Source organism: Propithecus coquereli, unplaced genomic scaffold (genome assembly GCF_000956105.1).
Source record: "Propithecus coquereli isolate 6110/MARCELLA unplaced genomic scaffold, Pcoq_1.0 Scaffold222, whole genome shotgun sequence".
NCBI classification, from domain to species: domain Eukaryota; kingdom Metazoa; phylum Chordata; class Mammalia; order Primates; family Indriidae; genus Propithecus; species Propithecus coquereli.
Window position 1 is genome coordinate 1,544,575 of NW_012147412.1, and position 20,091 is coordinate 1,564,665.

General features: G+C 35.9%; 1 protein-coding gene across 1 annotated transcript in view; it reads left to right on the plus strand.

Moving 5' to 3' along the window:
* The window catches only part of TBCEL (tubulin folding cofactor E-like), an 85,023-nt gene extending 69,935 nt beyond the window's left edge, over positions 1–15,088 (plus strand). Inside the window, exon 7 of the mRNA XM_012644876.1 lies at positions 14,156–15,088. Coding sequence (XP_012500330.1) covers positions 14,156–14,474 — 319 coding nt within the window. The 3' untranslated portion in view covers positions 14,475–15,088. The remainder of the gene's footprint in view (positions 1–14,155) is intronic.
* Positions 15,089–20,091: the final 5,003 nt, after the last annotated feature.

The window sequence follows — 20,091 nt, forward strand, 5'->3', positions numbered from 1 at the left end:
CATCTCCTTTTTTATTCCTAATGTTTATTTCTGCTTTTCCCTTCTTTCTTGATCGGTCCTGTTAGTAATTATCTTTTAGTAATGTCCTTCGTTTATAGTCAGGTTTATTGAAATATAATTGTCATAGAGTAAATTTTACCCTTTTTAGTGTAAATTTCTTAATTTTGACAACACTATAGTAATGTAGCCACCAATATAATCAGAATATAGAATAGTTCCATCATCCAAAAAAAATCTCATATTCCTCAACCCTTCTCCCTGACTCCCACCCTCTGGCAACCACTGACCTGTTTTCTGTCCCTATAGTTTTGACTTTTCCAAAATGTCCAATAAATGGAATTGTATAGTATATAGCATTATTTAATTGAAATTTTTATTGAGATAATTATAGATTCGTATGCACTTGTCAAAAATAATAGGGCGAGATCCCCCAAGTACTATTTACCTAGTTTCCCTCAATTGTTACATTTTGTAGAACTGTAGTACAGTATCACAGCCAAGATCTTAATGTTGATATAGTCCACTGATCATATTCAGATTTCCCTAACTTGTACTTGTTTGTGTATGTGTGTATTTTACTTCTGTACATTTTATTGCATGTGTAGGTTCATATAACCAAGGTTTGTTAAACCATCTGGAAGGCATCTGAAGAGCATCTGGATTGATTCCAGTTTTTGGTTTTTACATATAAGATAATCTTCCATAAACATTCATGTATAGGTTTTTGTGTAAACATTAGTTTTTGTTCCTCTGGGTTAAATGCCCAAGAGTACAATTGCTGGGTCACATGATTGTTGCATATTTAATTTTATAAGAAACTACCAAACTGCTTTTCAGAAGGGCTATACCATTTTACATTCCCACCAGCAATGGGTGAGTGATCCATCAGTGATCCGGTTCTCTCTGCATCCTTGCCAGCATTTGGTGTTGTCACTATTTTTTTATTTTAGCCATTGTGATAGGTGTGTAATGATATCTCATTGTGATTTTTACTTCATTTTCCTGATGGCTAAAGATGTTGAACAGCTTTTCATTTGCTTCTTTACCATCTTTAGAGCCTCGTCAGTAAAATTAGTCTTTGTGTTTTTTGCCCATTTTTTGATTGGGTTGTTTGTTTCTTTACTGCTGAATTTTGAGAGTTTTTGATAATAGTCTACTAGTCCTTTGTTGGATATTGGTTTGCAAATATTTTCTCTTAGTACTTAGCTTGTCTTTTTATTCTTTTTACATGACCATTTTATAGAATGAAAATTTTTAATTTTAATGAAGCCCAGTTTATCAAGTTTTCCTTTTATGAATTGTGCTTTCAGTGTTAAGAACTCTGCCTAGCCATAGATCTTGAAGATTTTGTTGTTTTTTTTTTAAGTTTTATAGTTTTACATTTTACATTTAAGTCCATAATTCATTTTGAGTTAATTTTTGTGCAAGATGTGAGGGTTAGGTTGAGGTTCTTTTTCTTTTTTTTTTTTTTACCTGTAGTTGTTACTTCAGCACTGTTAGTTGAAAAGACTGTTTTTTCCCCAGTGCATTGCTTTTGTACCTTTTTCAAAAATCGAGAGAGTATATTTGCATGAGTGTATTTCTGGGTTCTCTATTCTGTTCCATTTATCTATGTGTCTATTGTGCCACAAATGTCACAATGTCTTGATTACTGTAGCTATATAGTAATCTTTCATTCATGTAGAATGACTCCTCCCACTTTACTCTTCAAAATTGTTCTGGCTATTTTAGAGCCTTTGCCTTTCCATATAAATTTTGGACTAAGCTTGTCTGTTTCTCTCTGCAAAAAACCTTGTTGGGGTTTTGATAGGAATTTTATTAAACCTATAGATCAATTTGGGCAAGGTTGACATTTTTACTCTGTAAGATCTTCCAATGCGTGAACATAATATGTCTTTCTATCTGGGCCTCCTTTGATTTCTTCCACTAGCATTTTGAAATTTTCAACATACAAATCCTGTGTGTCTTTTGTTAGGTTTACACCTAAGTATAGTCATGTGTTGCTTAATGACAGGGATACATTATGAGAAATGAATCATTCGGTGATTTTGTCATGTGAACATCATAGAGTGTACTTACACAGATCTAGATGGTACAACCTGCTACATACTTAGGCTATTTGGTATAGGCTATCACTTCTCATCTACAAACCTGTACTACATGTTACTGTACTGAATACCATAGGCAGTTGTGACACAATGGTAAGTATTTGTTTGTCTAAACATATCTAAACACAGAAAAAGTCAATAAAGATACAATATAAAAGATCAAAAAAATTGGTACACCTGTACAGGGCATTTACCATAAATAGAACTTGCAGGACTAGAATTTGCTATGGGTGAGTCAGTGAGTCAGTGATGAGTGGATGTGAAGGCCTAGGACATAATTGTACACTACTGTAGACTTTATAAACACTGTACACTTAGGGTACACTAAATTTATTTTAAAAAATAAAATAATTGTGCTACAATGAGTATCATACTGCATATTACTTGCCTGGGAAAATTAAAAATTCAATGTATGATTTTTACTAAATGCGTATCGTTTTTGCACCATTGTAAAATCGAAAACATCCTGAGTCCAACCATCGCATGTTGGGGATTGTTTGTAGTGCTATAAATTTCCCTCTCAGTACTGCCTTAGTTTTGTACATCTCACATGTTTTGATATATTGTATTTTTATTTTTGTTTAACTCTATGTTTTTTGAAAATTATTTCATTTGAGTCTTCCTGTTTGGCTCATGGGTTATTTAGAAATTAAATTTTCAAGGTTTTGGGGATCTTTCTGTTATCTCTTATTATTTTTACTTTGATTCCATTATGGTCAGAAAACATACTCTGTGTAATATCAATTTTTTAAAATGTGTTAAAGTTTATTTTATGGCCTGTCTTGGTGATTGTTTTATGGGTACTTGCAAAAATATGTGTTCTGCTATTGCTGGTTGGAATGTTCTATATATGTTAGTTGGATCTTGTTGATTGATTGTTTTGTTCACATCTTCTCTGTGCTTGCTACTGTTCTGCTAGGAGTTCTATCATTTGCTGAAAGGAGATGTAAGTAGTCTGGCTTCTTTCACTTAGTATAATGCATTTGATATTCATCTTGCGTGTATCACCAATGAGATCCTTTGTACTGCTTAGTCATATTCCTTTATGTAGATATAGCACAGTTTGTTTAGCCACTTATCAGTTGAAGTACATTTGGGTTATTTTCATTTTTTGGCAGTTTAACAATAAAGCTGTGATAAACAGTTACCTGTAGGTTTCTGTGTGAATCTATATTCTTATTTCTCTTGGGTTAATTCCTAGGAATGCGAATCCTGAGTCATTTGGGAAATGTATGTTTAACTTGCCAAGCTATTTTGCAAAGTGGCTGTACCATTTTGCTTCCTCACCAGCAACATGTGAGAGTTCCTTTTCACTACATCCTCATCAGCACTTGATATTTTTAGGGCTTTTTTTAAATGTGCATTTTTGTCTTTATTTTTAGCCATTCTAATATGTGCATAGTGATATTTCATTGTGGTTTTAATTTTCAGTTCCCTAGTGAGTGATGATGTTAATTAAGCATCTTCTCATGAGCTTATTTCCTATCCAGGTACCCTCTTTGGTGAAGTGTCTATTCAAATTTTTAGCCCGGTTTTGTATTGGGCTATTTTCCTATTACTGAATTTTAAGAGTTCTTTATATATTCTGGATATATGTCTCTTATCAAATATGTGTTTTTTTTCTTTTATGGATCGTGCTTTTGGTATTATATTTAAGAAATTTTTTTTTTTTTTTTGGAGACAGGCTCTTGCTCTGTCACCCAGGCTGGAGTGCAGTGGTGTCAGCATCATCATAGCTCACTGTAGCTTCAAACTCCTGGGCTCAAGTGATCCTACTGCCTCAGACTGCTGAGTAGCTGGGACTACAGTCATGTGCCACCACACCTGCCTAATTTTTCTATTTTCTGTCGAAATGGGGTCTTGCTCTTGCTCTTGTTCAGGCTGGTCTCAAACTCCTGGCCTCAAGCAATCCTTCTGCCTTAGTCTCCCAAGAGCTAGGATTACAGGTGTGAGCCACCTCACCTGGCCTAAGGTATCTTTAATCCAAGGTCACAGAAATTTTTCTGATGTGTTTTCTAGACATTTTGTGGTTTCAGATTTTATATTTAAGCCTATGATTAGTTCATTTTTGTGTATGGTCTAGGATATGGATTAAGTTTTTTGTTTTTGGCATATGGGTATCAGTTTAGTAGTATTCATTGATAAGACTATCCTTTTTCTATTGAATTGATTTGACACCTTTGCTGAAAATCAGCTAATCATATAGGTGGACTCTATTTCTGGATTCTCTCTTTTTTTCTGTGGATCTATGTGTCTGTCTTTTTGCCAGTATCATACTGTCTTGATTACTGTAGCCTTAGGGTAACTCTTGAAATCAGGGAGTGTAGGTCCTCCAATTTTGATCTTTTTCAAAATTGTTTTGGCTGTTCTAATTCCTTTGCCTTTACATATAAATATTAGGATAAGCTTATTGAAGTCTAGAAAAAAATTCTTCTGAGATTTTAATTGGTATTCTGTTGAATCTGTGGAACACCTGGGTGGAGCTGACATCTTAATAATATTGAGACTTCCTGTCTGTGAACCCAGTATATATCTCCATTTATTTAAATTTTCTTTTATTTCTTTTAGAAAATGGTCTTTTATATTTTTCCACATATAGATTCTGCACATATTTTGTTACATTTTTACTTAAGGATTTCATGTATTTGGTCCTGTTATAAATAGTACTATTTTTTAATTTTAATTTCAATTGTTCATTGGTAAGCATAGCATTATAATTGATATTTTTGTATTGACTATATAGACCTTGTATTCTTCAAGCTTGCTAAACTTACTTAGTAGCTCTAGTAGAATTTTTTAGATTCTTTGTAGACAATCATGTTGTCCGTGACTCAACACAGTATATGTCTTTTTTTTTTTTTTAACCTTATTACACTGACTTGGACCTTCAGTATAATGTTGGAATAGGAGTAGTAAGAGCAGACATCCTTGCCTTGTTCCCTATTTAGGAAGAAATCATTCAGTCTTTTCACACTAAAAGTTATGTTAACTACAGGTTTTTTGTTCATGGCCTTTATTAGATTGAGATTTCCTTCTATTCCAACTTTACTGAGAGTTTTTATCATGAATGGGTGCTAAATTTAGTCAAATACTGTTTCTGTATCTCTTGAGAAGCTCATACTATTTCTCTTACTTAGTGTGTCAATACAGTGAATTATATTAAGTGAATTTTTGAATGTTTAACCAGCCTTGAATTCCCAAGATAAATCCTACTTGGTTATGATGTGTTCTCTTTTTTTATATATTGGCGAATTTGATTTGCTAATATTTTGTTAAGGATTTTTGTGTCTATGTTCATGAGGGATATTGGTCTGAAATTTTCTGTTCTTATAATGTCTTTGTCTTGTCTTGCTGTCGGTAGTGCTGGCCTCATAAAATGAGCTTGTGAATTATCTTTCCTCTTCTCTTTTTAGAACAGTTTGTGTAGAATAGTATTGTTTTCTTTTAAGATATCTTGTAAAATTTATCAATAAAGCCATCTGAGCCTGGTGTTTTTTTTGTTGGAGGTTTCGACTATGAATTAGATGTATTTACTAGATATAGCATGATTCAAGTTATCCGTTTTTTCTTGAGTGAGCTTCAGTAGTTTGTGTCTTTAAAGGAATTTATCCATTTCCTCTTAGTTGTTGAAGTTATGAGCATACAGTTCATAATATTCATGTATTGTAAGCCTTTAACGTCTATAGGCTCTGTAGTGATATCCCTTCTTTTAGTCCTGATATTAGCATCTTCCTGATCTGTCTGGCCAGCAGTTTATCAAATGTACTAAGCTTTCCAAAGAACCAGCTTCAGATTTTATGGGTTTTCTCTTTCTTCTGCATTCAATTTTATTGATATCTGCTTGTATCTTTATTAGGTTCTTCCTTCTTGCTTCGGATTTAATTTGCTCATCTTTTTCTAGTTTTTTAAGCTTCGATCATTGATTTGAGACCATTTTTCTTTTCTATTGTAAGCATTTAATTCTAATTTCTCCTTAAGCACTGTTTTAGCTACATTCTGTAATTTCGATATATTGTATTTTCATTTTCACTGAATTCAGAATATTTTCTAATTTCTCCTGTGACTTCCTCTTTGACTCATGGGGTTATTTCCAAGGATGCTGTTTATTTTCCAGATATTTTGATATTTTCTAGTTATCTCTCTGTTAATGATATCTATTTAATTTTATTATGGTCAGAGAACATACTTTGTATTATTTCAGTTCTTTTAAACCTGTTGTGATATGTTTGAGGTATGTTTTTGGCTTAGAGAATGGTCTACCTTGGTCAGTATTCCGTATACACTGCAAAAAATGTGTATTCTGATATTGTTGGTATGTTTTATAAGTGCCAGATCAAATTGTTAGTGTTATTCAGGTCTTTTAAATCATTGACAATTTTCTATCTGCTTGTTTTATCAGTTACTGAGAGAAGAATATTGCCATCTCCAACTATAATTATGGATTTGTCTATTTTTATCAGCTTTTGCTTCATTATCTTTTGTGTGTGTATCTGTTTTTAAATATATACACATTCAGGATTGTTATGTCTTTCTGCTTGAGCTTGCCTCTCCCTGTCTAATGATTTTACAGTTGCCTCTAACCAGTTCCCCGGATTCCTGGTCTAGAACCAGCTCTTTTAACACATTGATTGCCACACAAAAAAATCAGAAATTTTTCCTTGGGGCCACAATGTTTAACTATGAAAATAGAATAAAAACTTCAACTGTAATTTAAAGGTAAACATAAATAGAAAAACAAAATTTATTGATTTCTATTCATTTAATCCATGTTTTTATACTTAAATTGTCAATATTAATTGTAACAAGAAGAACATCAACAATATATGCTTCACGCAGCCTCTGGGTCAAAACTAGAGTGAGTTAAATAAAATTCTCATGGCAGTTAATGTGTTAATGGATTTCAGAGAACCTATCCTGCAATAATTACAAAGATAGTGCGAACTAGTCCTAAGCAGCAGGTGATTTGATTCAATTCCCTGTGGTGGAGCTATCTTTTTACTTTTTACCTAGACCCATTGCTCTAAAGAGGTAGCCCTGGGCAGTGGATCTGCAGCATTTTTTTTCATTCTTATTTCATGCCCAGTCTCACATCATCCCAACTCTACCCGTGCTTTAGGCAATGAACCTGGCTGTAGTTCCTCTCCCACCCATTGAGTACATTTAATCTCCTTTACCTTGTAGGGCTTGAACTCCTGACTGCTACCACGTGCTCTGGATTTGGAACCCACTGGTCTTGTGGTTTCAGTTCTATGATTTGTATTTCTGTTCACTTTTTGGCCCATGGAGATGCCTATAATTTTTGATCCTGGGCTATGTCTCCTTGGATTTTAACTTTTTAATATTTTATCCATTTTTACTGTGAGTTTGGAGCAAAAGTACATTAAAATGTGAATGTATGGAGTCATTTTGACCAAAGTTTTAATCATATTGATAGATGTGGATTAAAATTATTCTTCTAACTGCTGTGTGGTATTCTATCGTATGAGTAAGTCACATTCTGTTTATCCATTCACTAGGTAATTTTGATAAGACTTGAATTTAAGAATAGTTGAGTTGAAACAAACAGTTCCATGACTTAAGCCCTGATTATATGGAAAATACTAAATTCAGTTCAAGATACTTTGCTGTGTGTGAAAGGTGAGAATAATTAATTCTGGAGGTAGGTGAAGTGCAGATGTTTGAGGAAGACATGTGGGAAACATCTGTGGCTTAAGCTAATGAAAAGAGTGAGCTCTGTAATGGGAGATGATAAAGAGAAAAGAAAACAGGATTCAGGAGTGAGTTTTCAGGACTACCCAAGAGTAGACAGTAAAAAGAGGAATGAGAACTCATGAAGAGAGATTGAAAGGGGTCATTTGAAACATAGGAAGGAGAAGAAAATTTCTAGAATGGCATTCATTATTGCAGCAAACCACTAAGATAATGAGAATTAAAAACAACAATAAAAACAAAAACAAACAAACAAAAAGGATAGTCTGAAAACAAGACCTCTGAGTTCTAATCTTCCCCCTTCCTTTCACTAGCTATGAAGCTTTGAGTTAACAAACTGGATCTCAATTTTTATATCTGTAAAGTACGTAATAAATGATTTCAAAGGTTTTTCTACCTCTAAAATCTCATGTTTATATGTTCTAATAAATAGAACATTGACAACCGTGAGAAAACTATTTCAGTGGAGTGTAAAATCCCAGTGGTAGAATGTTAAGAGCTTTCTTTGATGTGTCATGATATGATACCACATCAAAAGTGAGAGAAAGCATACTATAGTAAGAGAGAGAGAGAGAGATTACAGCACGAAGATGTTTGGAATATACTTTTTAATCCCTCTTAATGTCTTGGGAGACAAAGTAAATTCAATGAATGTTTTTATTCTAGTGAAATTTCAGTGATTTGGTTCAACCAACTAAATCATCACAGGAATTTTTCATATTTTATTATATTTCTTAAAGAGAACTGTATATATGAGAGATTTATTTCAGAGTAACATAGCTTTATTTAGAGGAAAGACTTCAGTTGATTCAATATGGGTCTGCATTTGAGGAATGACAGATAAACAGAACTGTTAGCTTACAGGCCACGCTGTGAACACACCTCTAGGCAGTTATGAGAGATAAATAGAGCACCTTTGGGATACTTATGATCCCATTGTGGTATTAGACACCTGCAAAAAATGTAAGTTCCTTCATTTTTCTTTAGGATGCTCCTTGAAATTGTGGGCTGCTGCTTTTATGGATTTGGAAGACATGATGTCCAAATGTGAAAGCTTTCTGCCACCGAAAAGCCCCTGATTCTAGGCATAGTTTTCCAGTTTCCTAAAAATTGTGTAAAATATGTACTGTTTGTATTATTTAGTTAGGATAGCTTATAAGGCCATTCAGATCTGAGAATGAGTTAACCTTTCGCCTCTATCTATCTTTGGGTTTTAGATTTTATGATAAATTTACCCTCAGGCTAAGATTTATGGCAGGAACCTATAGTCTTTCAAGTAATGTGCCAAATCTTCATTTATTCTGGAGTCCTAGACCGGTGACTGAGTTGAGGAAGTGCTCCCAGGTCTTGGGAATCAAGAGTGAGGATGGGCAGTAAGGAGAAAGAGGCGTACCTCTCCTAAACATGACCACCGTGCTACTAAAATCTCATCCTGTATCACATTAGGCAGGTGTGCCGTGGACCAGGACCCCTGGCGTGTGAAGGCTTGCTCGATTGCCCTGGGAGTAGACCTAGCCTAGCTCCACTGCAGATGGCTCCATTCTCCATTCCTTTCTTTGTTAGTATCGCTTTCAACCCTACTCTACCGGTAGCCTGATGTCTAACTGCTCATGATTCAAAGGCCCTTAAAGTTGAAAGAAGCTCTTCTCTCAGTGGGTGTTTTTATTTAATAGGAAGGGGGGAAAATAGCACAACACAGTTTGCCTGTGGGTGGTGTTCTTCACAAGGTTGCAGCCAGCATTTGGTTTCCATTTATCACTCTCAGTGGCCCATGTATGCCGGCCTTTATGTCACGCTGGCCTTTATGCCGTTTGTAGTAAATTTTGTTTTGCCTGTAATTGGTCATTTTTCTGTTAGAAGGTCACGGTGGAATGGACCAAAGGATTTCTGAACAGAAATACAGTATATATTAAATTTTAGCATTTGATGATTATAATATAATCCTTGTCAATAATATCTTCCAAAATAGGTTTATAGCCTTTTGCCCACTTCACAAGTAAGGCTTATAAATATTAAATACTTGTTAAGTAGGATATAAATTGAGATCCTCAGTTTTAAAGAATACTTAAGTCATCAGAAACCATTTATTAATACCTCTTCATACTATAGCTTTGGGAAGACATTGGAACTGATGCTAAGAAAACACTCAGATAATACAAAGTATGTGGTATAGTTCAGTTTGGATGGACTTTTGAATAATGAATAAAATACCTAAGCTGGAAGACTAGGAAGAAATTGGTTTCTAAAATTTACATGATTTTGTAAAGTCATGATTTCTTATGTTTACTGATTTTTTCCTGCGTAAAGATAAGTGAGAAAATTAAAAAATCGAGAGTAAACAGATTACCTTCAAATCATGATTTTTATTTATCTAACTTTTCAGGGAGCATATTCAGTGTGTATAGTGAATCACAACTCTAATACTCTTTCTTCTTTTGTATTTCATAGTGAATATTTGTTAGAGTTCACATCCAAAATCTAAGCTATATACAAAAATCTGCTGGCATTATGAGTAAATTAATACATAAACATTGATTTTGAGATTTAAACAAGTGAAAAGGAAGGTGCAGAAAATGGTAATGGTGATGGCACAAAATAAGGTTGGAAAGTTATGAAGGAACCAGATCATGATGGGCCTTTTATATTCATTGTATTAGTTTTCTATTGCTACTATAATAAATTTCTGTAAACTCAGAGGTTTAAAATAATACCTACTTAATATGTCATGGTTTCTGTGGGTAAGAAGTCTGGGCACAGTGTGACGCAGTTGAGTTCTCTGGTTAGGGTCTCACAAGACCAAAATCGAGGTGTCCACAGGGCTGTTTTCTTTGTTGGAAGCTCTGGAGAAGAACCACATTGCAGGTTCACTCAGGATGGTGGCTGAATTCTCTTCCTTCTTACACTTTTCGTGTGGTCCCCTCCATCTTTAAGCCAGAAATGATATGTCAAGTTCTTGTACTTTGACTCCCTCTGACTTCTGCTACTAACTGGAGAAACTTCTCTGTTTCTGAGGGCTCGTGTGATTAGATCAAGCCTACCCGGATATGGAGGCCAAAATTCTGTGTGCCACGATCATGTTGAAGAGTTAGGACTTATTCTTATGGACATTGTGTGATTTTAAGTAAAAGAGTGATATCATCAAATTTGTGTTTGATAACAATCACTTTGGCTACAATGTAGACAAGTATTATCTTGGGGCCACTCTGAAGTCATGGAAAGCCATTATCTATTTTAAGAAGAAAGGGATTTCATACAGTGAATAAAGTGCTTACAAAATCTTTGGAAAGGCTGGAGGAGCAATACTTAAACTGCCTCCCTAGAATTGCCTCTAGAATAGTACCACAGAACTAACCCACCAAGGGCACTGCTACCTCTGTCAGAATCAGGTAAAGGGAAGAGCAGCAAGCCGCTATCCCTGGTGCTGATCACACCACCTTAGCTGTATCTAGAGATCATTAGCCAGCTTCTTCCAGGGCTGTTGACTCTGGAACACACTGCTTAAACTGTATTCTGGTCATTACGAGGCCTCTACCCAAACAGTTCCCACACTATGTCTCTTCGACCCACTACCTCTGTCCCCAAGGCTGACTGTGATTGATAGAGTGTGGGAAATATATTTTTCAGCTTTCCAATCTTTGAAGTACAGGAAGGCCTACCAGGAGAAGATTGGAACAGATATTGAGAAAGCTCATCTAGTTTATGCATCCACAGGAAACAGTGGCAATCTAGGTTATTAATAATAGTGGCTAAAACTTACAAGGCAAGTGGGTAAGAGAAATACAGATAGATTCATGAGATTCATTGGAAGAGAATTAGCTGGACATGGAAATTGAACAAGAGAAGCAGAGAAGAGAGGTGGGAGCAGAAAGAATAGGCATGACTGTCCAGTTTCTAGCTAGGATAATCCGGTAGTTCCTATGCAGTTTACTGAGATGTGAAGGACTGGAAGAGAACATGGTTGGGGAGTGGCAATTAGTTATTTCTGAATATGTTGATTTTGAGAAAACTGTAGGACGTCAGGGTGTCCCAATTTATAAGTCATTTAATTTATAGATATACTTGCCCATTTATAGAAGGCTAATTTCTGAATGTAAGTCACAATTTTGTGTACAAATATGTTTATGGTTAAGATTAATAAAGTTGGATACAGTATCAAGTATGAATGAGTCTACAGGTATACAATTATTATTATAAGTTTTAGTTTTATATTTGAATTGATTCAGGGCTTACCACTAGTTCTTTAATCTCATTGTTGAGCAGTCTTTTTTGCTTTTTGATTTTTTTTCCCAAAAGGACTCAAGGGTACCCTCTTCTTTAAGTTCTTTCTTGTTTTAGAGTATCTACTTGTTAAATTTATTTCTGAACAAAACTTGGTGTCTTAGTCCATTTTGTATTGCTATAACAGAATACTACAGACTCAGTAATTTATAAAGAAAAGAAATTCATTTCTCACAGTTCTGCATGCTGGGAAATCCAATATCAAGTTGCCAGCAGCTGACTAGGGCCTTCCTGCTGCATCATCCCGTGGCAGAAGGCAGAAGGGCAAGAAAGCACGAGAAAGCAAGAGAGAACCAAACTCTTTCATCAGGAACCCACTCCCATGAAAACTAACCCACTCCCTTTAGTCACCTCTTAAAGATCCTGCCTCTCAACACATTGCATTGCAGATTAAGTTTTAAACACATGAGTTCTGAGGGGCACATTCAAACCGTAGCACTTGGCTAGGTATAATACTCTTGGGGCATCATTTCTAATTTATTTATTTATTTGGTCAGTAACAGTGTTGTTTTCTTCCTCAGTTTGTTTCATTAGCTCTGCAATCTCTATTTTCATCTCATTCCATGGTTTACAATTTGTCTTTGAGCTCTTGTTTTTTTATATTCATGTACTTAAGAATTTCTAGACTTTTGAGTCTTTGTGGGGCATTTTCTTTTCCTTTACTTCTGTTTTCTTTCAGGTCGAGTTCTGCCTCTGCCTTTTACTTACTTACGTGTTCCTTTCCTTTCCTCTTTTTGTTGTGGCGTGTGCTTCGTCCACCACGTGCTCAGTTGTGTCTTCTCTTCTTGCTCATGCTTGAAAGTGGGCACCACTCTCCATGCCATCTCTTTGCTGAAACACAGTATGAGTAAACTCTCTTTGACCCCTTTGCCATTGTTGCTTTTGTCACTCCTATGCGAAGTTTGAGAGGTAGGGTATTACAGTTCTGCTTTTCTGTAGTCTGAAGGGAAAGTATCTCTGGAGTTGGGTTCAGTTCTTATTTGAGCACCTGTGTTCTGCTGTCTTGTCTGAAATTTTGTTAAGTTGCCCTAACCTAGCCTCACTTATTTGAAGGTACATACTAGATGGGCTGGGGAAAAGATACCCTTAGACTTGGAATCATTTCACATTTTTAGTTTGGACCTTTAGAAAATTTCAAGTCCCAGGAGTTTTGTTTTTTCTTTATTTGGGCTTTTTTGTTCCACTTTGTTTTGTTTTGTTTGCCTTTGCTAAAATCCTGACATCCTGGTAGTGGAATACAGAGGCTTCTAGTCCCTAGGGTTTTTCTTCAACATTGTTTTCCTTCAGCCAGGGTTTTCCTCAACCCAGCTGACTCATTACCCACTGGGTCCACTTTTGTCTAGATTAGGAAGTATTATATTAGTATGCTCAGGATTTTGTCTCCTTACCTTCTTTCTCCATAATGGTTTCTAGGCATTGGGTTAGGATTCTTGCTTAACTAAACCATGTAGTACAGAGCTTTCGGTTCCCTTTAAACGGTTATGGCAATGAGGTTGTGACCTCTCTTCTTTTGTTAGTTGCTGCTGGTGATCACTGAAAGAGCTAGGTTAATTGCTAACACACAACTACGTGTTTTTGTTTATAAGTTATGGATTCTCCCGGCCTCAGAAACTGCTGGCCTCCTTCCATCTTCCATCTATTCCCAAGGGACATGGGCTTAGATATGTCTTCTTGATGATGACACCCAAGAAAGCAAGTTCTACAGAGAGACTGAGCTTCTTTCTGTTACCTTTGTAGTGTCTACTTTTCTAGGTTCCTCTTTTCTTTCTAAGTCTATTCTTACGATTAATGATTGATAGCAGACATGGTGACCATCTTTAGGAGAAATACTTCCCCTAAGTACTGTGAGATGGTTTTACTGTGGCCTCAACAGGGCAACTGTATTAGGTCACAGAATCCATAAGAGTCATCTGATTGATTGATTGATAGATAGATGTGATATTAGAATAAGATAATAGAAAGATGTTGAGAGTAACAGTGTAGTTTTCCTGTAGTCTGGAAGAAGTCCATAGTTTATGTGCTAGTAGTTTAAGCTGATACTGTTTTTTTTATCCTTCTAGGTATCATGAACTGATCACAAAATATGGGAAGTTGGAGCCTTTGGCAGAAGTGGACCTAAGACCCCAGAGCAGTGCAAAAGTAGAAGTCCACTTTAACGATCAGGTGGAAGAAATGAGCATCCGTCTGGACCAAACAGTTGCAGAACTAAAGAAACAATTAAAAACTCTAGTGCAATTACCAACAAGCAACATGCTTCTCTACTATTTTGACCATGAAGCACCCTTTGGCCCAGAGGAAATGAAGTACAGCTCTCGGGCATTGCATTCCTTTGGCATTAGGGATGGAGATAAAATTTATGTGGAATCCAAAACAAAATAACCTCTACCAGCCTTGTAAAAACATACAAATAAGGACTTCTTGCAGGGCATTTGTTTCCAGTGTGGTTTTCTTTAGGAGGGAGAAGATTGTTTTTGTTTGTTTTGTTTTGTTCTGTTTAGGTTTTGGAGGGGTTTTGTATATTTTTTCCCCTAGAAGGGACAGGGGACCATTTTTGGTATTTTCTACCATAGATTTCTTCGGCGCAGCCAGCAGAATTGGCCACATCTCCAGTCCATGTGTCCTCTCTAAGGAAAGATGACAAAGAAATCACCGACTTCTTACTGTGTTCACTGGGGTTTGCCTGCCACTTGGTTATCATTACCATTTATTATACTTGTGAAGATCGCATGAACAGAAGCCCCTCAGAAGGGTATCATGTAGTATTTAAATCAGGAAGCAAGGAATCTTCACAGGAAGGGCCAGCACTTCTCTCTCCCAGTTCTTCCTTTATCCCCCTCTCCCTCCTCTCCTCTTCTGGTTCAGTTTTGCATTTTGACCTGCATCTGCACATGTTTACCCAATAGTTTTATTCTGTTTATAATTAACTTCTTATTTCTCAACTTGGGTGATTTTTTGGGTTCTCATTTCTCCCTTTTGAAATAATTTAAAGTGTTCTAAATATTTTTCAACATGTTTCTGATCTCAGGTACTCAGTAAGAACCTATTAGAATCTTGAAAGAGGAATAGATGAAGAGTTAAAACTCCAGGAAAACTTGCTGTTATTCTGGAAGCACAGGCAGAGCAGTCTGATCTCTTTGTATGTTACTAACTCACTTTTTTTTTTTTTTTTTTTGAGACAGAGTCTCACTGTGCTGCCCGGGCTAGAGTGCCGTGGCGTCATCCTAGTTCACAGCAACCTCAAACTCCTGGGCTCAAGCAATCCTTCTGCCTCAGCCTCCCGAGTAGCTGGGACTACAGGCATGCACGACCATGCCCGGCTAATTTTTTTCTATGTATTTTTAGTTGTCCAATTAATTTCTTTCTAATTTTAGTAGAGATGGAATCTCGCTCTTGCTCAGGCTGGTTTCGAACTCCTGGGCTCAAACAATCCGCCCGTCTCGGCCTCCCAGAGAGCTAGGATTACAGGCGTGAGCCACCGCGCCCGGCCACTAACTCACTTTTAATGTCCCTCATACGTTATATCGGCCATTACTTCCATAACATGAAATATGTCAGAGTCCAGAGTTCTTTTTTTTTGCCTATTGAATGTATTTCCTCGTATCTTTCTTTTTCATACTTTTAACTGTTGGGAATAGAGGCCTGACTTTATAAAGAATCCAACAGCATACTGGATGCGTGTGCCAGGAGAACTGAGAATTAGCTAATAAACTATCTGTGGTGCGTGTGAGGGAATGAAGTGGGAAACATGGGGGAAGGAGCTCTGTGACTTTTCTGCCTGTGTCGTCCGTTTGAAGCCCTTGCTCTTGCACTTTGCATTCAAAGTGGGAAACTTTAATCAAAGAGAGCTTTGATTCCCAGATATTCCCTGGGAATTTGTGATGTCATAATTGAGCATTTCTTTTTTGTTTCACATATCAATTTAGTTGCTCCTACAGAAGAAACTCTGCCTAATCTCTGAGTAAAGTATAAGTGTCAAAACTTCAGAATTGCCTCCAATTCATATTTTTTTGCTGAAGCGCATTTAAAGCACTTTTCTTTAAAAGCTAGTTCCTTACCTGCTCTAAAATCTTTTTATTTGTTAATCAAATGTCATCCCTTTCTTTAATATGTATCTCTCTTGGTCCACCATGTTTACAGATGGGAGACTTGAGAAATACTTAGCATAACTGGAGCACAAGTTGTGCAAGCGAAGTATTTTTCAAAGAATGCAGTTATTATCTGATTGCATTTTACCTTTTGACCTTTGCTACATGATTCCACCCCTCCTACAAATTTAATTTTTTTATGAAATTTTTAAATGACTCTTGTAAATTCTTTGCATATGGGATGTTGTGTTTATTATTGCTACTTTTAAAATTTTCCTATGCCATGCGGCAGATGTTTATTCTCTTAATGCACTTCAGGTTCAGGATCTGTAAAGCCTTTGACCCAGGCCCACTGAGTCAAATCTACAGTCAATATAACATTACAGGTGGAAACCAAAGGGTTTGAGAAAGATGAATGAGGCCTATGCTCCTGCTGCTGCAGACTTCATTTTACAAAATCATAAAAATGAGCAGTGGAGATCCAGGCTGGGCATAGACAAGAATAATTATTTTGTGAACACGTTTTCCTGACAGATTTTTGGAAGTAGGAAAAAAGTGTGGCAACAATGTCATGAAGATTAAAACTGTGGGTGCTTTGTGTATGTACGCATGAGTGCAGGCGAGTTTGAGAGAGAAACAGTGTAATTGAGCCTGTTGCTTTTGTCAGCCTGGGAAACAGATGCACTCTTTATTTTTTGAAGTTGTATGACCCAGAACTGTCCCACAGCAGAAGGCAGAGCAAACACTTATGTTAGGCTTTAATCATAAGTGGAATGGTCACAATTAATAAGATATTTTATATATAACAAAGTTTTATGAAATGCTTTTTTACTATTAGAGACTTGTTTCTTCTGTTATTACAGAACACAGTGTTTATCAACTGCAGGCATAATTCTTTTATTATACAGTTGCATGTAAAGGGAACTTCTCATTTAATTCAGCAGATGTTGATATTTTTAGGACCTTGTAATTGATGGTTTTAATAATTGCTGAATAATTTTTGATTAAGAAAATAATACAATTACTGGTCTTTTAGAGTTACAAAACAGAAGTAAATGAGAAAAGCTATTTGAGCATGTATACTTATAGATTCATTTGGGTGGCTGAGTAAAGATGCTGCTTTTGAAATAAAATTGGTGCTGCGTAGACAGTTGTAACCAAAATTATTTTTATAACAGGCCTAAAAGAAGGAGAGAAGAGACTGTGGACCTTTGAGTCTGCCAGTTATGCATAATTGATTGTCTGCAGCTTATCTGTGTTTTAATACTGACTTTGTTCAGATTCAGTAAGAGCATATTATTGACATTTATGAGGCAAAATGCTGTCATAGCCAGTATTACAGATACGTTGCTACAGGCACAGTGTATAGAACATATCTTTTCTAAAATAAAAGTTTTTCCCCATTATGAAAAAGGAAACAAGAAAGCCAGATCAAAACTGAGGGATCCTTTCTATATGTGGGTGCATAGCTGCTGAAGCCACAGTAGAAATCAATTTTTGAATTTGGATTGCTGAAATATCCCACATTGCTGTAAGAAAAAAAAAGTCCAGAGTCATGTGTCTTCTTTAACTTAAAGTTTCTGTTGTTTCTGCAACCTTTTGCCACCATTGCCATAAATACATAAGAAAGCAGCAGATAGTATATGCCCCTTGTGTTTCAAGACCTTTTGGTGAAAATTAAGCCCAAGACATAACTTGAGCTATGTATAACAGGGTTGAATGCTACAATGCTATGTTTTAAAAAATTTTTATCTTCTTCTAAAAAAGACAAAAATTCAATTCTAACCAGATGTTTCAGCTATGTTGCTAAACCAGCAGTGTTAGGAGCAGAGAACACTTGTTGCACAAAGAGCTGCTTTCCATTCGAGGCACGCTGCTGATAGCTTTTCGCTAATGCACATGCGAGTGTGGCTTGCTACATGGGAAACGCTAGGCTCTGGGGCATCTAAGACATGAATACAGAATACTAGATTGTTCTGAGTAATGTCATTTCCGTTTATGAATTTGATTTTTCCCTTCATTTCATGTTAGATTGAAAATGCAAACAAACTGCTTTCAAGAACACGCAGAAGCTATCTGTGTTACCAGATGTGTTGTGAACACTCTACTATTTTTCATAGGTGCTTCCTTAAAATATATCTCCTTTGTAGTGACGGAGAGGGACTGGACTCTCTCAGGCTCTTTACTTGCCAGTTGTCTCCTGCAGTTAATGGAAATATATATTTTATTTTAGAATATAATTTAAACATGAAGGTCTATTCTTTGCACTTTTTATTAATATATATATATAGACAGAGATATCTTTAAAAAAATTAAAAATCCAAGTCCATTTTGTCTTTGTGTTCTGATTTTTTTTTTCTTGAGTGGGGGGTCAAGGTATATCTTTATTTTTATATAGCTAAAAATGTACATCATTTCTATGGTTGATTTCTCTGGGGAATTGGCTTAAACTAGTAAGAGTCTGACCATTTTAAATTCCAAATTTAATTGGAATTTTGCCAAAGTTGAAAACTGCAAAACAAAGATTCATAGGAAATGTGCACTGCTTTTCTGTTAGCAAAATTTTATATTCCCGATATGCTCTCTATACTCCTATTTTATCCTTTGAGGATAAAACCTCTCTTTTGAGATATTTGGCATCACTTTTTTGAGTAATTGAAAATCTTATTTTGGTGAAATAAAAGTTTACCAGTTCTTATTCAAGGGCTACTTTTTTCATTTGAAAAATAATTTTCTAGAAGTACTAGCATTTTGGACATTTGAACTCTACCTTCTTATCAATAATTTCTTGGTAAGCTGTTATAAATTAACCTTGTACCAAGAATTAAGATCCAAGGACTGTACTTTATTTCTGTATTTAGGAGACTGAGTCCATTAACTTCTTTCTTAATGCTTCCTAAGTACATAGGCATCATGATATGTTTAAATTTGAGATTATTTCCACCTCCTATTCAAGTTTCAAAGAATTGTAATTTTAACCTCTGTGCTAAATTTTATTACTACTTACTGTGAGCTGCCCTGAGTACTTGCAAGATAAACATATATCAAGACATCCAATACCTATTGGACTGAAAAAGACTGTGACTTTTTCTAGTTAGTGGAATGCATGTAAAACAAGAAGATTGACTTTCGAAGTCACAGTTCTCTTTCCAACAAAGAGTTTTCCAACTCTTCTTTGGAAAAGAAGTTCCCATTTGGTCTTCACAACAATCCTATATGTCAGCACTCTTATCTCCATTTTCTCACTAATAAGGAAAATGGTGCACAAGTAGGTTAAGTCTCACGGCTGGTAAATGAACAAGGCGGGTTTCGAACCCGAGTGGTTTGGCTGCAGAATGCGTGCCCTTGACAGCTGCGCCGTAGTGCTGGCTGAGGTCGTTCATACCTGCCCCCCGACACACACTCTTATTGTTAATCTTTATTTTCATTACGACACTAAAAAGAGATGTTCCTCAAAATCCACTTACTAAATTGATTTGCTCTGTAACAGAAACACTGATGTATCTTACAGCCTCAAATCCAGATCTCCTGCCGTTTCCCAAATTGTGAAATCGCCCTCGGTACATATCTGTTGTCCTCCCTGCTCTTCTGGAATGCCATATTGGGCACTCGCGATGCATGCTATTGACAAGAATAAATGAACCAGCAGTACAATGCAGGGAGACTGATAATTTAGATTTTAATCTTGCCTTATTCTAGAGACTTAAAACTAGGTTTCAGTAGACAGCCAAAAGTGAGACAGGTCACTCAGTTTCAACTCATAACTTTTATCAGAGAGGCATACTGTTCCAAGTGAACTTAAAATTGATGTAAGAGGGGAAAAATAGTTTATAATCTAGGATCCTTTATCAGATATTTTATTATTGGAATGGACGAGGCTATCACGCTATTGTTCCTTCTTAAAATTCAAG